Source organism: Anopheles merus, chromosome 2R (genome assembly GCF_017562075.2).
Source record: "Anopheles merus strain MAF chromosome 2R, AmerM5.1, whole genome shotgun sequence".
Classification (NCBI taxonomy): Eukaryota; Metazoa; Arthropoda; class Insecta; order Diptera; family Culicidae; genus Anopheles; species Anopheles merus.
This window is the reverse complement of record NC_054082.1, coordinates 46875488-46893810: the sequence shown is the minus strand read 5'-3', so window position 1 is coordinate 46893810 and position 18323 is coordinate 46875488. Positions and strand designations below refer to the sequence as shown.

The following is an 18323-nucleotide window of genomic DNA, read 5'->3' as shown; positions in this document are numbered from 1 at the left end:
AATCAGATGTTTTTTTTTTAATAATAAGCCGCAATTACAACAATTAATACCATTTTTCTTTTTTGATTCTAACTTTGACTCTAATATTTAAAAAAAATCAGTAAAAATTACCATATTGAACACACCTGCAAGCACGAGCTGTTTGCTTTTTTTATTAAAACAAACATTAGTCTATATTATCCCAAAACTAAGCGTTCCGATCGGTTTGTCCAGTCATTAGCTAGATTCATCCAACAAAACGCGCTCTATAAGTTTTACCACATCCGGTTTGCAACACACGTTTACCATTTTCCGCAATCTAGCTATTCGCTCCAGTTCATCAACAGTTAGTTCGTCGCTGATTTTATCCTTATAAGAAGGATCGTTTCGAGCGCGATTGCGGTTAATAAGGTTGTTGAAATCACATCGATCCAGCAGCTCAACCGGTTTGATAAATGGCTTGCATTCGTCAACCAATTGGCCAAAGGTTTCGATAGGTAGGTACTCGCAAGGATAACGCTTCAAATTTGGAGACTGGTGTTTGTTTTTTCTTCTTTGGTTTAGCAGATAGTTTAAGATTTGATACGATTCACTCACGCTTTCCTCTGTTGTTGGTAAATCCTAAAGGTAAGAGAGTAAAATAAGTCTCCTGTTGTGTTTCATAACTACACCTGCAATAACTGCACCTCATTGGGATTGATGAGACGGCTGGTCACCTTTTCCGGGACATCACTGCACAAATCCTGAAGCAACAGTTTCGTTATGCATTCCGAGATTAGAGAATCCACATCTGTCTCCTGCAAGTGGTAGGGAATTCAAATTAAACTGAATACTACGTACGTTTTCCCCCGACCCGACCCTTACCAAACCCAGCCAGGTGTTGAAGTTGAGGGCAGGTTCGAGCGTTTCCACATAGTTCCACCATTTCGGCGGCACAATCAGTGCCATTCCTGGCTCCAGCACCACATGGTACACCTTGTCCTCCACCGCAGTAAACGGGCCGTAAGAGGCCGGACTGTAGAAGTTTTCCTCACAGTACACGCTGGACTCCTCGAAGGGCACGCGCACCGGCGTTAACTTTGCGTCCGGTGGCAGCAGAATCCAGGACTTGCGGCCAAACACCTGCACCACTACGTTGCAGCCGTACGTATCGTAGTGGCAGGGCGTGTGGGCTTGTGCCGATCCAATCCAGAATGTAACATCCTGCTCAACCTCTGGAAAACCAAAACACGCAAAATTGATTCCTCTGCGGCACGGTTCTGGCAGCAGTGCGATGTTGCGATAGCTGAACGAATTCCAGCGCGTATCAGTGCGTGTGCAAATGTCGCGCATCTTCATCTTCACCTTCGTTCGCTCCCACTCCCACTGTGGGTGGTTACCGCCTTTCACTGGACATCCCTCGAACGGGACGGAATCTGGATGCGCCAGGTCGAATGCTTCACACCACTCGGCGAAGGATTGCCGAAAGCAGGCCCAATCGGGATCTATATTGCGCACCACATACGGGTGGCGTACATTCAGAATGATGTGTTTTAACTTTGCAGGATCCATACTGTGGTTGCTGTCGGTTCTGCACTCTTTGGGGACGAACAAATTAGGGAACGCACGAGCCGGAGTATGGACACATTGTTTACGTCGTGAAAATTGAGATAAACAAACATTCAGCTGTCGGCAAACGAAAGAAGAAGAAAAAGTGCATGACAGAACGAACCGTTTGCTGTCAGAAGGTTGGAGACCAAAATTTTCACTTTGACGACGCACTGCCGAAGAATTGTAGTAGCCTACTAGTGAAAAAATATGGAAAATATTGTCAAAACGTTCATAAACCGGACTAAAAACAAGGAAAAGCCCCCATCCAAAATGAAACACAAGTTTCGCGTTCGACAGTACTCTACCGTACAAACGGTAGTCGAGGTGGAATCAAATCTCGAAACCACCGGCATAACAACGGAGAGCGGCGTCGAGCCAGCCGAACAGCCATCAGCGACCGAGCCGCAGCCCAGCGTTGAAAGCACCGCGACGACACTGGCGGTTATCACCAACGCTCTCACCAGCCACTTGGAAAATGAACGTAAAAAATCGGCAGCAGAAGCCGAACGCTGCTTCCAGCAGTATCGGGACCAGCTGGACAAACTGGAGGAAGAAGTGTCTGCAAATCCAGCGAGCAAACAGTACCGTGAAGTGGAGCTTGCTATCCAGGCGCGTCGGAAAGAGATGGCCGAAATGATGCAGGCCACATTACAAACGCAGGAAAGATTGGTCAGCATGCAGCGGGAGTTTCTACGGGAGCTCGACGAATTGTAATAGGTGGTGGAACTGTTCGCCACAGTTGAACGAATAAAACGAAAACTATTTACCACTTGGAAAGTACACAATATTGCTTAAGTTGCGACAAATAAACCCAGTATTGACTATTTAGAATATGAGCTACTTTGCGTTTTAAATGACCCTCCTCGGCCCAGTTTTCTGACTACCCGGTTCAAATGTCTCCAGCCCTGCCGCAGGGTGTCTCCACAACGGTTGATCATTCTCACGTGCCGCTCGATGAAAAGACAAATCCCTGCAAGTTGCGCAAACCGGATCGCTCTTTAACAATAAAATCTTCAAACCGCCATGGTGAAAAACTTACCGCCCAACAGGTGGCCACAGGCCAGTACCAGAAATGCGCCCTGCAGCATGCGCAAATTCATTGGCTGCAGTTTATCGTTCGAGTCCGTCTTGCGCTTACCGCTTCCGGTACCGTCCGTGTCACATTCGGAGTTGGTAGATTTTACAGTGCGCACCGTCTCTTCCGCGTGCGATACGCCGCCTTTCTGGCGCCCGAACATCTGCTCATACTCGGCGATGGTGATTTTCTCCACGATTCCTGCCTCAAACAAGCGCATGATGCTGGAATATGTAAAGGTAGTTTAAAAAATTAAGACCTTTTTTAAGGGCCACCACCGGACACGTACACCTCGTTCAAACTGTCCAGAAAGGGGCATCCAATCTGGACGGCCACGGCCGAATACCGGGTGTACAGCTTCTCGCTCAGCTGAAACCGATTGGCCCCGTACCGTTTGGTGTTGAAGTAGAGCGTTTCGCGTCCACCGAACACGGCATACTTTGGATCGGCCTGCAGCGCCCGAATACCTTCCTCGACGGATTTGACCAGGAAGGAATCGTTGACCGATCGCTGCCGTGTTAGCCGATACAGCCGCTGCAGCACGCCGGTCGAGTTAACGAGCGCGGCATGGAATGCGCTCTGCCGCTCGACCAGCAGCTGATATCCTTCCCGATTCATGCGATTCTCCAGCCGGCCGAGCGTGTTTATTGGACTTTCGCGTGCCGGGCGAGCCAACTGGGAGGTCAACTGGGCAGAGTACACATCGCCAAGCACGTAGGTAGCGCACAGCCAAAGCAAGATGGAGAAAAACCGTGCCAGATGACCATCGAATGGGATATTTGCCGCTAAAGCAAGGTAAAGATTACAAGAATTGAGTTCCTCCGCCCAAACTGGCTCGTGGATGGCAGCAGTTCCTTACATTGTCTTAGATACACGTTGATCGTGTACCAAATGCATCGATCCAAACTGGGGTAGTCCTGCCCGCGAGATTGATGATGATGATGATGGTTGTTGATCAAGCTGGCCCGCTCCGCTCTGAAGCGTGTGTAGCTCATCTCTTCGATGTAGCGCAAATTGTAGAACGCTGGTTTGCGCTGGCGGCTTCTCGTAGGCCGCCAGCGAGCGTTCCGGTCGCGCACACGATGCGCAGACCTCCATCGGTAGGGCGTGGAAATGATTATGTACAGGATGGGGCCGGAAATCAGAATCGTTATGATGACCGGTGGCCAAACCGTAATCTGAAACGGGCGCACCAGGGCTAACGCTTCGTTCAGCTTGCGCGGTGCGTGTGTCACAAAGGCGGCCGAGTCGGCCAGCGTGAAGAAGGAAAATTCGACCGCTTTCATCCGTTCCCAGGTCACTGCCACGTCGCCAAGGTACAGCTCCACCTCGCGGCGCTGCAGCATGCCTAGCGCTCCCGAAAAGCTAGCGTTGTCCTCGGAACCGAGCGCTATGCCCTGAATCTTTTGCGGCGGCTCCACGTACTGGAAGGTAAAGTTCATCCGCTCGGCAATCAGCTGCATCAGATTGTGGTCCCGGCCACCTTTCACCGTGAAATAGGTATCGTCACTTTCCACCGTCACGTTCTTGTCCAGCTCCAGCTCGAAGCCCCCGGCTGCATCGCTGCTGGAGCTGTTCTGGTTGTCGCCCACGCTGGCACTGCCATTTCCGTAGACAATGAAATGCCACGGAGGTTTCTAAAAGCGTGTAATGAAATGAGATTCAGCACAACCTTACCCAGCTACCAGACCAAGATAGATACGCACATGTATCACCGGGATGGTAAATATGCGGCCTTGAAAGTTTTTGTACACTTCCGTCGGTGATGGAAGCAGCGGAACCCGCTTGAACGTCATATCATTGCCATCGAACCAGTTAACGCTCAGCATGTCCCCGCGATTATTCGGTTTGGCCTGGTTGTAGAATATCCGAAAGATGTTGCGGCGTGGATTGGTGATAATGGCCACCCGGAACGGTTCCATCAGCAGGTTAGGATTCAAGGTGGCTGGAAGCTGGGCGGCACCCCAATAAAAGATGAACAGGCTGAGTCGGTGGGCCAACCGCCTGTCGGTAATGTCCTGCAGCATGTCCTCCGGGTGGCAGAAGATGAGCGAAGTGATTTCGAGCGATTTTTTAAGATTTTCCTCAATCAAGCTGAAGTACGCTTCCAGATCGTAGTAGACACAGGTCGGGATGTTATGGTGGTGGATCATCACCGTCAGTTTATCCAGACGGTCGATTTTCGTCTCATTTTGCACCAGAATTACGAGCGATTTCGGTGCCAGCAGGTTCACCATTTCGGATATGCCTCTAATCATGCCGGACTGGTTAGACCGTTCGTACAAAGCGATGAGATTTCTTTGCGTTGGAAATGCTGTGAAGAATGCGATTACGAAATTTAAAAAGTAATGCTTTGGATGCCAGGTGAGTGCCGTATAACGATGCTTACCACCCCATACTAAAGCGACCCTCAGTAGCACCAGAGCTAGGGTATACTTGCTATTCTCGCCGACACCCATGTTGAAACGACTCTGCAAGCATGCCACTAGCCTGCATGAACTTTTATAATGCACATTAGCAGATGTGCGATGAAGGAATTCGTTTAAGAAGCATGAATTATTAACCACCGACGTGCCAAGAAAATAGCTTACAATATCCACATGTCCATCAATCAGTCGAGCGCGTGTGGTTTGCAATTATTATCACGCTTATGAAACGAATCATTTTCTATTCGTCCTACTTTTCTGTTCAGTCGCAAAGCTACGAAGAAAGGCGTTTTATGGAGCAAGGTATGTTGAACAGACATTCCTACGTGAAAGTTCCGATCCTGAACAATTCTTATTGGAATTACAAATTACGTAAAAGGGAGATAAAATCGGTAAGTAAAACAACATATTAGCTAAACAATTTTCTCATATCTTCTTCAGTAAAGATTTTTTTTAGTTAAACTAATCCGAACTCAGTTTTACACCGTACAGTAGGTATGATTGTAGTGTGTACAGCTTTATTTAATTATCTACAGTGCACGCGTGTGTATTCATAGTACTACGATTGAATATAGTCCGATGAAAGGGAATCGTAGTCATCTTTAAGTTGTTACGACGCCTTCCGGTCAGGACCGATACAAGTGTAAAACAAGCAGAAAGTTCCACCATACTTATTTGTTAAACTCACGTCCTACAACACATTATCTATATGATATACATATATCGCACACACACACAATCACACACACACGCACTCGCAAAAATATCCGGTTTTATAAAACAAACGGAAAAACAAACACATGAAAATTACGTGTTTTTCTTTGTTCGTTGAAAAATACGTGTTTTTCTTTGTTCATTAAAGTTCCCATGATCACAAAGAAAATGGAAAATACGCGTTTTTCTTTGTTCGTTAAAGATCCCCCCCCCTCCCCCCTCTCTAACAACTAGAATTGAAAACCTTGTGAACTTTACATAAATAAGGGAAAGCAGGTGCGTTATTCTCCAACTAAAAAAAACATCAATGTTGTACAAGAGTTGCTGGGATGCGGGGGTACAAAAAAAACATAAGGAATCATAATCGGTGAGGAGATCGAGAGCAGTATCCACCCTGGGTACACACGTACTCCATTACTTATGCGTACTCGATCGAGCGTAGCTCTTTGCTATTGCACGATTAGGTTAAGCGCCTATCAACCTTAATTAACCTGAATAACCTTAAGAGGCTATGTGTTGCACGTTTCGCGCACGGAGAAGGGATTTATCGCTTCACTATGTACGCTTTGGCATCCATCGGACAGAGGCTAATGTCATCCGATGGCACCAATTCCAGCGGCTTCAGCAGCGTCAACCGTGCCGAGTAAATATCATGTTCATCATCCAGATTAAGTAGTTTCTTAATGTTTAGCTGTTGAGAGAAAGAGAGAGAGAGAGAGAAGGAGAGAACAAAATTAAATACAATAAATTAAGGTATTGCGGCAGCAAGTGAAACGTGACTCTGTACCATTCCTTCCATGTTTGCTTCCGAGCCACAGTCTTCGAAATTGGTCCGATGTACAATCAATCCGACGGGCGATGCACCGGACGTCCGGCCAAAGTGTACGTGCGACAGCTGTCGGATGGCAACCACCTCCAACCCTTGTTCCAGTGGTTCGTGACGCGATCCAAAACCTTCCATTTGTACTCCCGTCCAATCGTTTTCGTTGTAGATTAGCTTGTCCAGTGGATGCAACAGGCTTTGCAGTTGTGCGTGGGCAGGAAGCGTCAGGAAACCGGTCGGATAGTCCGGGTCCGGTTTGGTGCAGGATTCGCGCGACTCTAGCACCAACCGAAACAGATGCAGCACTGGCAGGTTGTCCTGCACGCCCTGGCCCAGCCCACGATCATCATCACGCGTCAACCGACGATCTTGCATGATTTCCATCTCGCCCGAGCTCAGGGACGAACCGCCGAGCGGCTGACCGCCAAGCAGCGTGAGACGATAATTGTCATCTTCGATGAACATCGTGGACGGCACGGGGTAGTAGTTCGCCTGTATCGGTAGCTTCTGGAAGCGCTTGCGCTTAATGATTTGCATACCGTTCAGATCGGTGTAGAACGTGGCGCCGCTGTTAATGTTGGTTTGCAACCGCATCACTATTTCCGTATTATCCCGCTGTCCTATGTCGACCAGGTTTCGGATCTCAACGGTATCGTCGCGAAGAATCGTTTGATGCACGGCAAACGGCAAACCGGTGGTAATGCTCGTCTCGAGCGGTCCTTTCATGACCAGCACGATCGGCTGGTCGTACGTCATCAGCGTCGCATTACCGGCTGGGTGGAACAGGTACGCACCGCTCTTGCCCGAGCTGAGCTGCATACCGTAGCGATAGAACTCTAAATGTACCGGCACCGTCGCCTGATTGTTTTCGATCGTGAGCGATTTTAGCAAACCCTTCGAGGTAAAGGCGGCACTCGTTGAACCGCCCTCTTCAAAGCGCAGCGACATTTCTGTGGGAGATGCGTGATCGATATCTTCCGGGTAACCTGCCGCCAGATTGACAGTGAACGGGGATTTCGAGAGAATGATCACCTTCGTATACGTAACTCCGCTGGTAATAAATAAGAAAATAAAGACACGGATCAGCACAGCACGATCCACTACTACCTCACTAAGGGGTACTTACAGCGATTCTTCCGCACTGTTCTTGGAGTTGATCGTGTACACACTCAATCCCAAGGGTGGAACATTGGCTCGGAAGAGCAGCCTATACTTGGTGTTGGACGGCTGTGGTTGACTGATACTATCCGGGCGCGTATGCCACGACCAGACGGGTGCAATCTGGCTCGGCACCGTGCCGCCATTCCCGTCCAAAACTGTCACAAACGGGCTGGCTACGTAGAACTCCACCACCTCCGACCGCGTGTACGGCAGGGAGTTGTGCAACACCACCTGCTTGCTCGGCAGCTCCTCCCCAAGTATGATGGTGGGTCGCACATTGTCCGATCCGTTCACCGTACGGGAGTCATCGATCGACAGGTACATAAAGGCCGGATCCGGCTGATAGACGGAGGGCCTCGTTAGCAGCCGATACACGGACTGCTGCATAACAAACTTGCAGTCCTCGATCGCCCGGGACATGCGCTTCGCGTAGTCCTCCATCACGTGATCCTTCGCGGTGCCGGTTATTCCATCGTGATGCTGAAACAGCGACAGCTGTCGCCGTGCATACTCCAACCGTTCCGCAAGCGGCTTCCAATCGCTGTCCGGCTCCCAGACGTTCCAAGCGTGCAGCATCTCCGCGGACCGGATGTAGTGCAGCAAAATGCGATCCTGGCGCTTGTGATACGGGCGCGACGTAAAGTAACCGCTCCAGTAATCCTGATTCACGTCGGCGTACGTGAAGAAATCGCCCGTTAGCGAGGGGAATTGCTCCATTCCGCTCGCTCCGCTGGTAGATCGCACGGCATCGAAATAGTCCTGCAGTGTGGCAAACTTGGCCTCCACGTTCAGCGACGGTTCGTTGTTGATGTAGTCAAACAGCCGCTCGAAGTTCACGCGCTGCGCCTCCCATTCGCTGCTGGTGGTGTACCGGAAGTCATCGCCGAGCGGTATCAGCACGTTTCTCGTGCGATACAGTACCGACTTTTTACGCCACTGGTCGACTATCATTTCCGCCCGTTCGGCCACATTTTGATCGGTGATCGGCTTCGGCGGAACGTTCCACGGGCAACTAAGACCCATGCTTGGGAGCCGCTTGAAATCAAACTGGCAGCATATCTTCGGATCGGGACCGCACGTGTGCGGCACATCGTACGAATAGAACGGCATCATGTGCGTAAACAGATCGGTGTCGCCCCGCGTATCCCACAGCTGGCGCCAACGGAACTCGAGCTGCTTTTTGAGCGCTAAATTCTTCTTCACAATGTAGTGCGTGCGCTGGATGAGCAGATTCTCAAACCCGGACTGCTTCAGTATGTACGGCATGGTGGCGGACTGGCCGAATGGATCGATCGACCAGCTCGACACCGGCGTCACGTTCAGGCGCGTTTGCAGCCACGTCTGACCCTCGGTAAGCTGCAGCAGCATCGAGTACCAGTGGGAATTTGCCTCGTCCGGCATTACCCAGCCGCCGGTTACGAACTCCAGCTGGCGCTTCTTCACCAACCGCTTCACGATGTCCTTCTGCTCCGCTGCCAGCTTATCGTACCACTGCGCGAAGTAGCTTATTTCGGCCCAAATGAACCGCAGACCCGCATTCTCGTCCAGGTGCCGTAGCATGTTCGCGAAAATGTTTTTCGTCGAGCGCTCGTAATACTCGTCGAACGTTTGTATCCAGCCGGGATCATTGTGGCTATGCGGCACGACAAACACGTGCAGTTTGTGGTGGCTATTCCACTCGCTCGGGTGATACTTTATCGGCCATCCCTGCTTCCAAGCACCACCGTCAATGTTCTCGAACGACACCTGCTCGTACAGGTTCAGCATTTGCACGTCCGGCTGGGGAATGATGTCCGTACGCAGTGCGCACGATCCGGCACCACCACCGTTAGCGTTGATGACCGATTCCTTCATCATCTCCCGATCTCCGAGCAGTGGTGCTTTATCGAGGATTTTGCTGTCCGCATACGCATCGTCTCCGCCGTCCACTGCGCCACGGATCGTGTCAATTTGCTTCCTAATGTCGCCGAACTCTTGACGGTGTTTGCTCAACCCATTTTCTAACTGCTTTATTTTATTTTCCAGATACGTTATATCCTGCACACGCTGAAAGTAGAGGCAGAGTAGAGGGGAGTCGGTGTAGGAACATTTATACACATCTTTCACGAAGCTTATACTTACAGCCCGCTCGGGAACGGAATAATTAAGCACTACATAAAGGATCAGAAATACGAACAGCGTTACCCCGCATAAAATAAAAGCGAATTTCCGTCGTATCCGAACCATGCTGGCACGTCATCAACACTACCCCGTTGCCAGTCAGTCCACCGGTATCGGGTTCCTACGGAAATCAACAAGAACGACTAAGTAAAATTAGAAATGCGTCTTATCAGTGGACAGGTTGGAGCGTCAGGCGGCCGCGCACTCAGGAAGGAGCCCAATTTTCTAAACCCGTTTTTAAACAAACTGTTGGCGTGCTAGTGATAATGCTGGTGCCAGCACCGATAACAAAATGCATGTCGTTTCAATTGTTTGCAATGTTCTGCCCATCGCTATATTTGGCTGAACCGGCGACTTGTTTGTATCGCATTTGCACTGCCGTCTATATTCCCGTGCGTACAAGAGCAATCGTATTACCACAATACTTTAAATTATGATCACTAAATGTAAAAATACAACGGAGACGGAATGTAACACACCTTATATTCTGAAGAAAACAATTCGGCGAATTTGCAGGAATCTTTTTCTTCTTCTATTTGACGAGATGGGACGTATCCTCCTGTTGTTCATACGCTTGTTTGAAACAGCATATTCAGAGGCTGGCTCTCTCTTTTATGTTTTTATTTTTTGTTGTTTGTGGGTTGATAATTCTAATGACAGTCAGTGTGGCCAGATTATTTTGGCAGATTTCGGTAGGAGCACCAACACTTTATCTGTAGTTTTCGGTAGTTTTAAACTCGAAACTCAGTTAAAAAGAAGTGTTAAGGAGGGGGGAGTGTGGTAATGCGCCAAATGAAAGTTCCATCTCACGAGAATAAGATTTGGTTCAGCGGTTGGTGAAGGTCTTTCTGAAGTGTCGATCCGAAAATTGTACTAGGCATTCTAAGTCAAAGAAGGACTAAAATGTACGTTTTCTTCTCAGTGGTGACAAGTTCTTTTTCTCGGGGCTCCACGTGACCGCTTAAGACCGCTGAAATGCTCCATCGGATACGATTTTATCGTACGAGCTTTGTCATTTGATTTTCACTTTATTATTTAGATTGATTTAATTATTTGACTGAGTTTTATAGTTCAATGAGATTTTCCCTTCAAACTAGGCATGGGCAAAACGATTCTTTTCACCGAACGCGAACGAACTAGTTCGCTCACCAAAAAAAAACCGAACGCGAACGACGATTCTTTCGTTCTTTGTTTCATGAGGTTTTTATTCACAAAGAACGCTCGTTATCTTTTTCATTTACCCACCATAGACGCATACTGTAGCCAAAGAAGTACTCATTCTGCGGTTGAAACCAATCATTTAAAAACATTAAACACTCGGCTGTCTGGTCAACACAATGCATCGCAAAACCGACCAAAAACTAGCATGTAAAAAACTAATACGAGCAAAAATGTCTCCTGCATATATTGTACCCCATGCCTTATACACACTTAAGGATTCTATTAAAAAAAACTACTTAAATATGGATCAACATTTTTGTGTTTTGGTACTATATGCTTTTATTCGACAAAATAACTTTAGTAAACTAACACATTAAAAATTGTACACATATAAAAAGACGATACGCGGTAGAAAACACGTCCTGCTACGACGGCACCCGAAATGGAAGAGAGCCGATCTCTCTCGCTTTGCCGCCGCGCGAAGTACCGACGAACCCTTCGGCTACGTCGGATGCTGTCGGTTACCAGACAACACCGAGTACCTGTGGCTGCGTACTGCGCCCAGCGTAAGACCGCGCTTGCACAACATCTCTCCCTGTTAATTGAGCTGATAGGCTCCAAGCCGACGGGGGAGTCTTCTAACGCGAGAAGACCTACGTGGCACGCCTATCTGCTGCTGGTTCGTACCTTCTATAGGATGTTCGGTCTCCAGGGCCTGCTGCGGTTGTGGTGGTGTGGAGGCCGCAGTGTGTTGGGATGTCTCAAATGCAGACTGATCAGTAGAATGGGTTGCCGGTACATGATGTCCACTCTCGGGCTGACTGGATGCCTTCCATTCCGCCAACAGCACGTCAAGGGGTAGCTGAACTGCTGGTGATGAACCGTTACCAACTCGTCACCTCAGCTGATTTACGTGACGCCTTAACAACCGTCCATCTTCGGCAACGATCTCGAACATTACACGCCCGCAGCTGCGGACAATCTCCCCTGGGATCCACTTCCACGAGTTGTTGCTAAAATACTTTGCCCAAACTGTGTCGCTGCGATGAAATCTGCGAACTGATGAAATTGATGATGATGGGGATGATTCTTCACACGATGAAGGAGGTCGCAATAGCTCCAATGCAGTTCTTATCGGGCGACCGAACATTTCCTCCGCTGGACTTTTCTGCTGTTCGAGTTGAGCATTTGGTGTAGAACGATACGTCATCAGGAAAAGCTCCAAGTCCTCATCTAGCTTACTCTCCTCCGTTCTGATCTTCCTCAAAGAACGTTTAAGAGTATCGACGAATCGCTCCGCCTGTCCGTTCGACTGTGGGTGAAAGGGAGCCGTAGTAATATGCTCAATCCCGTTATGCTGACAAAACTCCTTGAACGGACCGCTAACGAACTGTGTGCCATTGTCGCTGACTAAGGTTGCAGGCATACCGAAACGAGCAAACAAGTTCCTTAGAATGGCAATCGTGGCTGTTGTGGTGGTGCTCGTAGTTTTGACGATCTCCGGCCATTTGGAATACGCGTCGACTACAACCAGGAAATAAACGCCCTCCCAAGGGCCTGCGTAATCGATGTGAACTCGGTTCCAAACTGCCGAAGGTTTTGGCCACGCCATTGATGTTGCCCTTGGTGGTGATTTTGCCGCTGCTGCACATGCCTCGCAGGAGGCCACATAGCGTGCTATGTCGTCATCCAACTTAGGCCAATATACGTAGCTACGTGCAACCGCTTTCATCCTCTGCATTCCCGGATGTCCTCGGTGTAGTTGATTTAAACAGCGATTGCGCAGCTTCTCCGGGATGACTACTCTCTCTCCAAAAAGAATGCAGCCATCCACGTTGGTCAGCGATTCCCTTCTATCGTAGAGCCGTGCAAGATCTGTTCCGTAAGCTACGTCGCGAGGCCAACCATCTCGCACGTACTTGTAAACCTTCTGGAGCGACGGATCTTGCTGAGTGTAGAGCTCAATGTCTCTGAAACGAATAGGGAATGTTAGTAAGGCATTTACGACAACTGACCTGAGATCCTGCTCTAATTCGATGCTTGCTACGATGTATTCCGACTCTGGTTTTGCATGGTTTTGTATGAGGCGAGAAAGAACGTCGGCGTTGCCAAAAGAACCAGTGGGGATGTATTCGATGGTCATGTCGTAAAGCTGAAGTGTTAATGCGAATCTCTGCAATCGATTAGCTGTATACGTTGGAATCCCCTTTTTGCTTCCAAAAATTCGCACTAATGGCCGGTGGTCGGTTTGCAACGTAAAATGTCGACCGTATAGCATCCGATGGAATTTCGTTACAGCAAATATGATGGCGAGACCTTCTCGATCGATTTGGCTGTAACCCTCTTCAGCCTTACTCAGCGCTCTAGATGCGTGTTGCACCACCTTAAGAGATCCATCAGCAAATTTGTGACTAAGCGTTGCCCCAAGTCCAATAGATGAAGCATCGGCCGAAACCACAATGTCAAGCTTCGGGTCATAATGTGTGAGCAGGAGGTCTGAAGAAAGAACGGTTTTGAAACGCTCGAACACTTTTTGGCATTCCGGTGTCCATTCAAATGTGTTACCATTTTGCAGCAATTTGTCCATTGGGTAACGCAGATCTCTAATACTTGGGATGAACTTTGCATAGTAGTTCACCGCACCGATGAACGATCGTACTCCTGAGATATCTTTCGGTGGAGGCAGTTTTTTAATGGCTTCGATCTTCAACGGGTCAGGTCTGAGGCCTTGGCTGTCTATAATATGCCCTAAATAGCGGATTTGTGGCTTATTGAACGCACACTTTTCTGATCGTATTGTAAAGCCGTAGTCTTGTATGCGTTTAATTGTTTCCTCCAGGGCGATGTCGTGCTCTTCTTGCGTTTTACCACCGATAATCACGTCATCCATATAGGCTGATACTCCGTTTATGCCGGCGAGCATCTTGTCCATGATCTGCTGGAATGCTCCCGGTGCTACTTTGATGCCTGGGGGGAGTCTATTGTAGTGGTAAAGGCCTCGGTGAGTGTTAATCGTGAGCAATGGCCGACATCCTGTCTCTATTTCCACCTGGAGAAACGCATCTGAAAGATCGAGTTGTGTAAATATTTTGCATCTAGCCAGTTTAGAAAAAATATCCTGTGGTAACGGAAGTGGATACTCATGCGGGTGTAAAGCTGCATTCAGGCCGGTCGAATAATCGCCGCATAGTCGTATCTGTCCGTTAGCCTTCCTGACCACAACGACTGGTGCTGCCCAATCCGAGTAATCGACAGGTGATATAATGCCCAAGCCTTCCAACCGATCGAGCTCCTTGTTGACAATCTCTTCCATTGCATACGCAACGGGGCGCTTGGGACGAAACACTGGACGGGTATCTTTTCGTAGCTGCAGATGTACGCTGGCTTTGGTACAAATCCCCGTGCCATGGAATACCGACGGAAATTTGTCCTCCCAGGACCGTGGATCTGCTTCTTTAATGTTGTTGCAAAAATTATCCATCGGGATCGTTCCTAGGGCGAAAAGATTAACCATGTCCGCTCCCAACAACGCCAACTCCATTTTGGACACTCTTATGTTTTATGTTTGAACTATTTACACCTTTATTACACATATTAAATGATACAAAACACAATACAATGATGTATGGGGCCGCGCGCACAAGCCGCACCGTGAGCCCTACCGGGAGCCCTGCTCGACCGGTAGCCTGTTACACACTCCTCCGTTAGGTGCGCTCTGCACACACTTAGCGCGCATCGCTAAGTGCGGCGTATTAGTGTGCGTGAGCGCAGTGTCGATTCCTGGATGTCGACCAGCAGCAGCGCAACTGCTACGGCGAATCCAGGGCTCGGCACGTCTATCCACAACATCTCCCCCTTTTAATAACCGAAGGGTCGAACCGACGCGGGTGATATTCCACAACGGAATACCAGCGTGGTGACACCCTTCGACCGATGGTACGTAGTGGGGCCCGTGATGCTGCTGCGCTCATGTTCCCGGGCGGCGGCGATGATGCCGCGTTCGCGTTCCTCGGGTTGCGGCTGTTGTTTCTGGAGCGGCGGCGATGAAGCCGCGTTCGCTGTCCTCGGGTCGCGTCTGCGATGATGACCTGTTGTCCCGGGGCGGCGGCGATGATGCCGCGTTCGCTTTCCTCGGGAGCGTCTGCTATGGTGCACCGTTGTCCCGGGGCGGCGGCGATGATGCCGCGTTCGCGTCCTCGGGTTGTAGCGTCGCTGCTACGCCTGCCGGGAGGTGAGGGTGGTGCCGCGATGAAACCTTGCACCGGCAGGGCCATGACCGGCGACAGCAATGGCCGGCCACAGCGATGGCGTCTCTGGCTGGACGTGCTGGGTTTGCTGCAGGTGAGGCGGAATGTGTCGTCGCCTATGATGCGAGGCTGCTGCGTTGCAGCCGAGGCGACTTACGTGTCGCCGTTGGTGATGCGGGGCTCGAGCCGCGGCGGGAATGCGACCTCGCCGATGACGTGCTGCCGTGCTGCAGTCAAGGCAACCTGCGGGTTGCCGATGATGAGGCGGACTCGAGCCTTGGCGGGATTGCGACCTCGCCGATGATGTGCTGAGGTGCGGCAGCCGAAGCAACTTGCGCGTTGCTGTTGGTGATGCGGGGCTCGAGCTGCGGCGGGATTGCTGCTTCACCGATGACGTGCTGCAGGGCTCGAGCCGCGGCGGGAATGCGACCTCGCCGATGACGTGCTGCGGTGCTGCAGCCGAAGCAACTTGCGCGTTGCTGTTGGTGTTGCTGGGCTCGAGCTGCGGCGGGATAGCTGCTTCGCCGATGACGTGCTGCAGGGCTCGAGCCGGGGCGGAATGTGCCGTCGCCCTTGATATGCGGCTGCAGTGGGTGGTGTGTAGCCGGCTGCCCATTGCAGTGGTCGCCAGTGATGGGACAGCAGCCGGGGCCACGGTGTCTGCGGTGGCGGCGGCCCGATGTTCCGCGGTATCCAAAGGCACAGGGAACCGTGCCATCACGATGGCCGCTGCACTGACGCTGCAGAAAGGCCAGACGAAACGCGATGGCTGCCGCGGGTTCTGTAGGATCCTCCTTGCGCAAGAGGATCCCATCCTCGTCGCCACTTTTATGTTTGAACTATTACACATTTATTAACCGAATTAAATAATACAAAACACAATACAATGATGTATGGGGCCGCGCGCACAAGCCGCACCGTGAGCCCTACCGGGAGCCCTGCTCGACCGGTAGCCTGTTACACACTGCTCCGTTAGGTGCGCTCTGCACACACTTAGCGCGCATCGCTAAGTGCGGCGTATTAGTGTGCGTGAGCGCAGTGTCGATTCCTGGATGTCGACCAGCAGCAGCGCAACTGCTACGGCGAATCCAGGGCTCGGCACGTCTATCCACAACATTATGGTAGCTCGCTTTGTACGGTTTTCAATGGACACGTTCGCTATGAACTCACCTTCCAGTCTGAGGACGTCACCGGATGCTGCTTTGGCTCTTACCGTTACTGGTGTCAGATATGGTTTACCCAACTGCTTCCACATGCGCTGGCTGATAACCGAGATATCCGAGCCGGTATCCAATTGTAACCTTGCTGATTTATTCCCGATCTGGATGGTCACAAATTTTCTGTGCTGCTGGACACTGCAAACGTTGACTCGTACCACTCTGGTTGCTACGGATGGTCGCTGGTAAAATTTCTTATGCCTCGTGCGGCGGTGTGAGGAAGCGCAATGTCCCTCTCGATGACCGATGCGACCGCAATCACGACACTTGTGCGCCTTGTACGTGCATTCCCTGGACCAATGCAATGCACCACAAAGCCAACACGGATTACGGGGTTTGGAACCAGTGCTTCTGTCAAACGGTTTGGAGTTTCGCTCGTCGTTCCTCTGGTACGGCTGCTTATCTCCACCCGCATGGACCGCGTGCACACGTTCGCTCGTATCGGTCGCGATCATAGCACTATCCGCTTTAACTCGTGCTAGCCGGTGGCAATCTTCTGCTAGCTGCGCAAGGGTTGCATCTGTGCGCTCTTCCATGCTAGCAAGCAGCCTGACACGAATATCACGATCACATTCATCCTTCAATCCGCATACCAGGACGAGACATTTGAATTGCTCTTCTGTCATAGATGCAAATTCAAAATCGACGCATGCGCGGTTTACTCGGCCGGTAAATGACAAAAGATCCTCGGAGCGCGATTTGGTGATGCTCAAACATTTATACCGCTTGCTTAGGGTCGACTCCATTTTGCCAAAAAGCACCGTGAGCTTTTCCACCATTTCTGAAAATGAAAGGTCACGGGGGGCACGCGGTAAAATGAAATTGGTGAAACGAGCATACTCGCCTGCTCCTAACTTTCGTCCAAGGAGTCGAACTTTTGCTGCGTCGTCCAAACGGGATGCATCTTGCGCGAACAGGTCATCGTATCGCGCGTACCATGACTCAAATGTGATGTTGGCTTCCGCATCATGATGAAACTCGGTAATATTGCCAGCAAGAGCTTCGAGGATGAGCTCCGGATTGCTGGGTTTCGCGGTAGGTTGAAGCTCACTATAATGGGTCACTGGTGTAGGTTGCTGCTGTTCCCGTTGCTGCATAAGCTGAGAAAATAGTTGCTGCTGCTGTGTCATTTGCTGCTGCTGTTGGGCCATTTGCTGCTGTAACAGGTGCAGCATTTGCTGTATCATTGTGATGTCCGATGTTGTTTGCAACGATGGCGCATTCTGCGATGGTGGTGGATGCTGTATGAATGCTGCGTTCAGGACACCATTCTGCGACAGCCGTCTCTGCTCCTCGGTGATCGGCGTCTCTTCGGGGCTTAACATTCTACGGCGTTTTCGCGGAATTGTTGCACTTAAAAAAAAGTTGACTGGGTTCACTTAACTCGTCGCCACTTTTGTGTTTTGGTACTATATGCTTTTATTCGACAAAATAACTTTAGTAAACTAACACATTAAAAATTGTACACATATAAAAAGACGATACGCGGTAGAAAACACGTCCTGCTACGACGGCACCCGAAATGGAAGAGAGCCGATCTCTCTCGCTTTGCCGCCGCGCGAAGTACCGACGAACCCTTCGGCTACGTCGGATGCTGTCGGTTACCAGACAACACCGAGTACCTGTGGCTGCGTACTGCGCCCAGCGTAAGACCGCGCTTGCACAACAAACATGATGAGCGCAATCAATTCAGTTCAGTTCATTCGCGAACAATGACTAATCCGTTTGAACGGGCTCGATCTATTGAATTGTATAGGTATAATGTCCATA

General features: G+C 50.1%; 4 protein-coding genes across 6 annotated transcripts; all 4 read right to left on the bottom strand.

Annotated features, from left to right (window-relative positions):
* Positions 1-132: 132 nt before the first annotated feature.
* On the bottom strand, positions 133-1766 carry LOC121587853 (HSPB1-associated protein 1 homolog). Its single transcript, XM_041905071.1, has 4 exons — positions 1691-1766; positions 844-1556; positions 666-776; positions 133-600 (listed from the first exon to the last, which is right to left on the bottom strand). The coding sequence occupies exons 2-4, from the start codon at positions 1528-1530 to the stop codon at positions 217-219; spliced, it is 1182 nt and encodes a 393-aa protein (XP_041761005.1). The 5' UTR covers positions 1531-1556; positions 1691-1766; the 3' UTR covers positions 133-216.
* Positions 1767-2390: 624 nt separating this feature from the next.
* On the bottom strand, positions 2391-5103 carry LOC121590888 (ionotropic receptor 40a). Its single transcript, XM_041911025.1, has 6 exons — positions 5034-5103; positions 4351-4958; positions 3504-4281; positions 2934-3429; positions 2609-2868; positions 2391-2539 (listed from the first exon to the last, which is right to left on the bottom strand). Exons 1-6 carry the CDS (start codon positions 5101-5103, stop codon positions 2391-2393), a joined length of 2361 nt encoding a protein of 786 aa, XP_041766959.1.
* Positions 5104-5571: 468 nt separating this feature from the next.
* LOC121587851 (alpha-mannosidase 2) lies at positions 5572-10536 on the bottom strand. 2 transcript variants are annotated; one of them, XM_041905068.1, is made up of 5 exons: positions 10408-10536; positions 9890-10071; positions 7734-9814; positions 6572-7658; positions 5572-6475 (listed from the first exon to the last, which is right to left on the bottom strand). In XM_041905068.1, the coding sequence occupies exons 2-5, from the start codon at positions 9992-9994 to the stop codon at positions 6329-6331; spliced, it is 3420 nt and encodes a 1139-aa protein (XP_041761002.1). In that variant the 5' UTR covers positions 9995-10071; positions 10408-10536; the 3' UTR covers positions 5572-6328. The 2 variants fall into 2 exon arrangements, with proteins under 2 accessions (XP_041761002.1, XP_041761001.1); XM_041905067.1 differs by having other exon boundaries at positions 9890-10049.
* Positions 10537-11782: 1246 nt separating this feature from the next.
* Positions 11783-17911, bottom strand: LOC121589717 (uncharacterized protein K02A2.6-like). 2 transcript variants are annotated; one of them, XM_041908820.1, is made up of 3 exons: positions 16452-17911; positions 13655-14640; positions 11783-13585 (listed from the first exon to the last, which is right to left on the bottom strand). In XM_041908820.1, the coding sequence occupies exons 1-3, from the start codon at positions 17876-17878 to the stop codon at positions 11985-11987; spliced, it is 4014 nt and encodes a 1337-aa protein (XP_041764754.1). In that variant the 5' UTR covers positions 17879-17911; the 3' UTR covers positions 11783-11984. The 2 variants fall into 2 exon arrangements, with proteins under 2 accessions (XP_041764754.1, XP_041764753.1); XM_041908819.1 differs by having other exon boundaries at positions 11783-14640.
* Positions 17912-18323: the final 412 nt, after the last annotated feature.

Excerpts from the sequence above, each read along its gene's own strand:
- LOC121589717 (XM_041908819.1), bottom strand. The coding sequence starts at position 17,878 with ATGTTAAGCCCCGAAGAGACGCCGATCACCGAGGAGCAGAGACGGCTG. Across the intron at positions 14,641-16,451 it reads ACAAAGCGAGCTACCATAAT|AGTGTCCAAAATGGAGTTGG; the intron begins GTTGTGGATAGA and ends ATAAAACATAAG.
- LOC121587851 (XM_041905068.1), bottom strand. The coding sequence starts at position 9,994 with ATGGTTCGGATACGACGGAAATTCGCTTTTATTTTATGCGGGGTAACG. Across the intron at positions 9,815-9,889 it reads ATTCCGTTCCCGAGCGGGCT|CGTGTGCAGGATATAACGTA; the intron begins GTAAGTATAAGC and ends CTCTACTTTCAG. Across the intron at positions 7,659-7,733 it reads AACAGTGCGGAAGAATCGCT|CGGAGTTACGTATACGAAGG; the intron begins GTAAGTACCCCT and ends ATTTATTACCAG.
- LOC121587853 (XM_041905071.1), bottom strand. The coding sequence starts at position 1,530 with ATGGATCCTGCAAAGTTAAAACACATCATTCTGAATGTACGCCACCCG. Across the intron at positions 777-843 it reads TCAACACCTGGCTGGGTTTG|GAGACAGATGTGGATTCTCT; the intron begins GTAAGGGTCGGG and ends TACCACTTGCAG. Across the intron at positions 601-665 it reads GTCTCATCAATCCCAATGAG|GATTTACCAACAACAGAGGA; the intron begins GTGCAGTTATTG and ends TCTTACCTTTAG.
- LOC121590888 (XM_041911025.1), bottom strand. The coding sequence starts at position 5,103 with ATGGGTGTCGGCGAGAATAGCAAGTATACCCTAGCTCTGGTGCTACTG. Across the intron at positions 4,959-5,033 it reads GGTCGCTTTAGTATGGGGTG|CATTTCCAACGCAAAGAAAT; the intron begins GTAAGCATCGTT and ends CATTCTTCACAG. Across the intron at positions 4,282-4,350 it reads TTACCATCCCGGTGATACAT|AAACCTCCGTGGCATTTCAT; the intron begins GTGCGTATCTAT and ends ACACGCTTTTAG.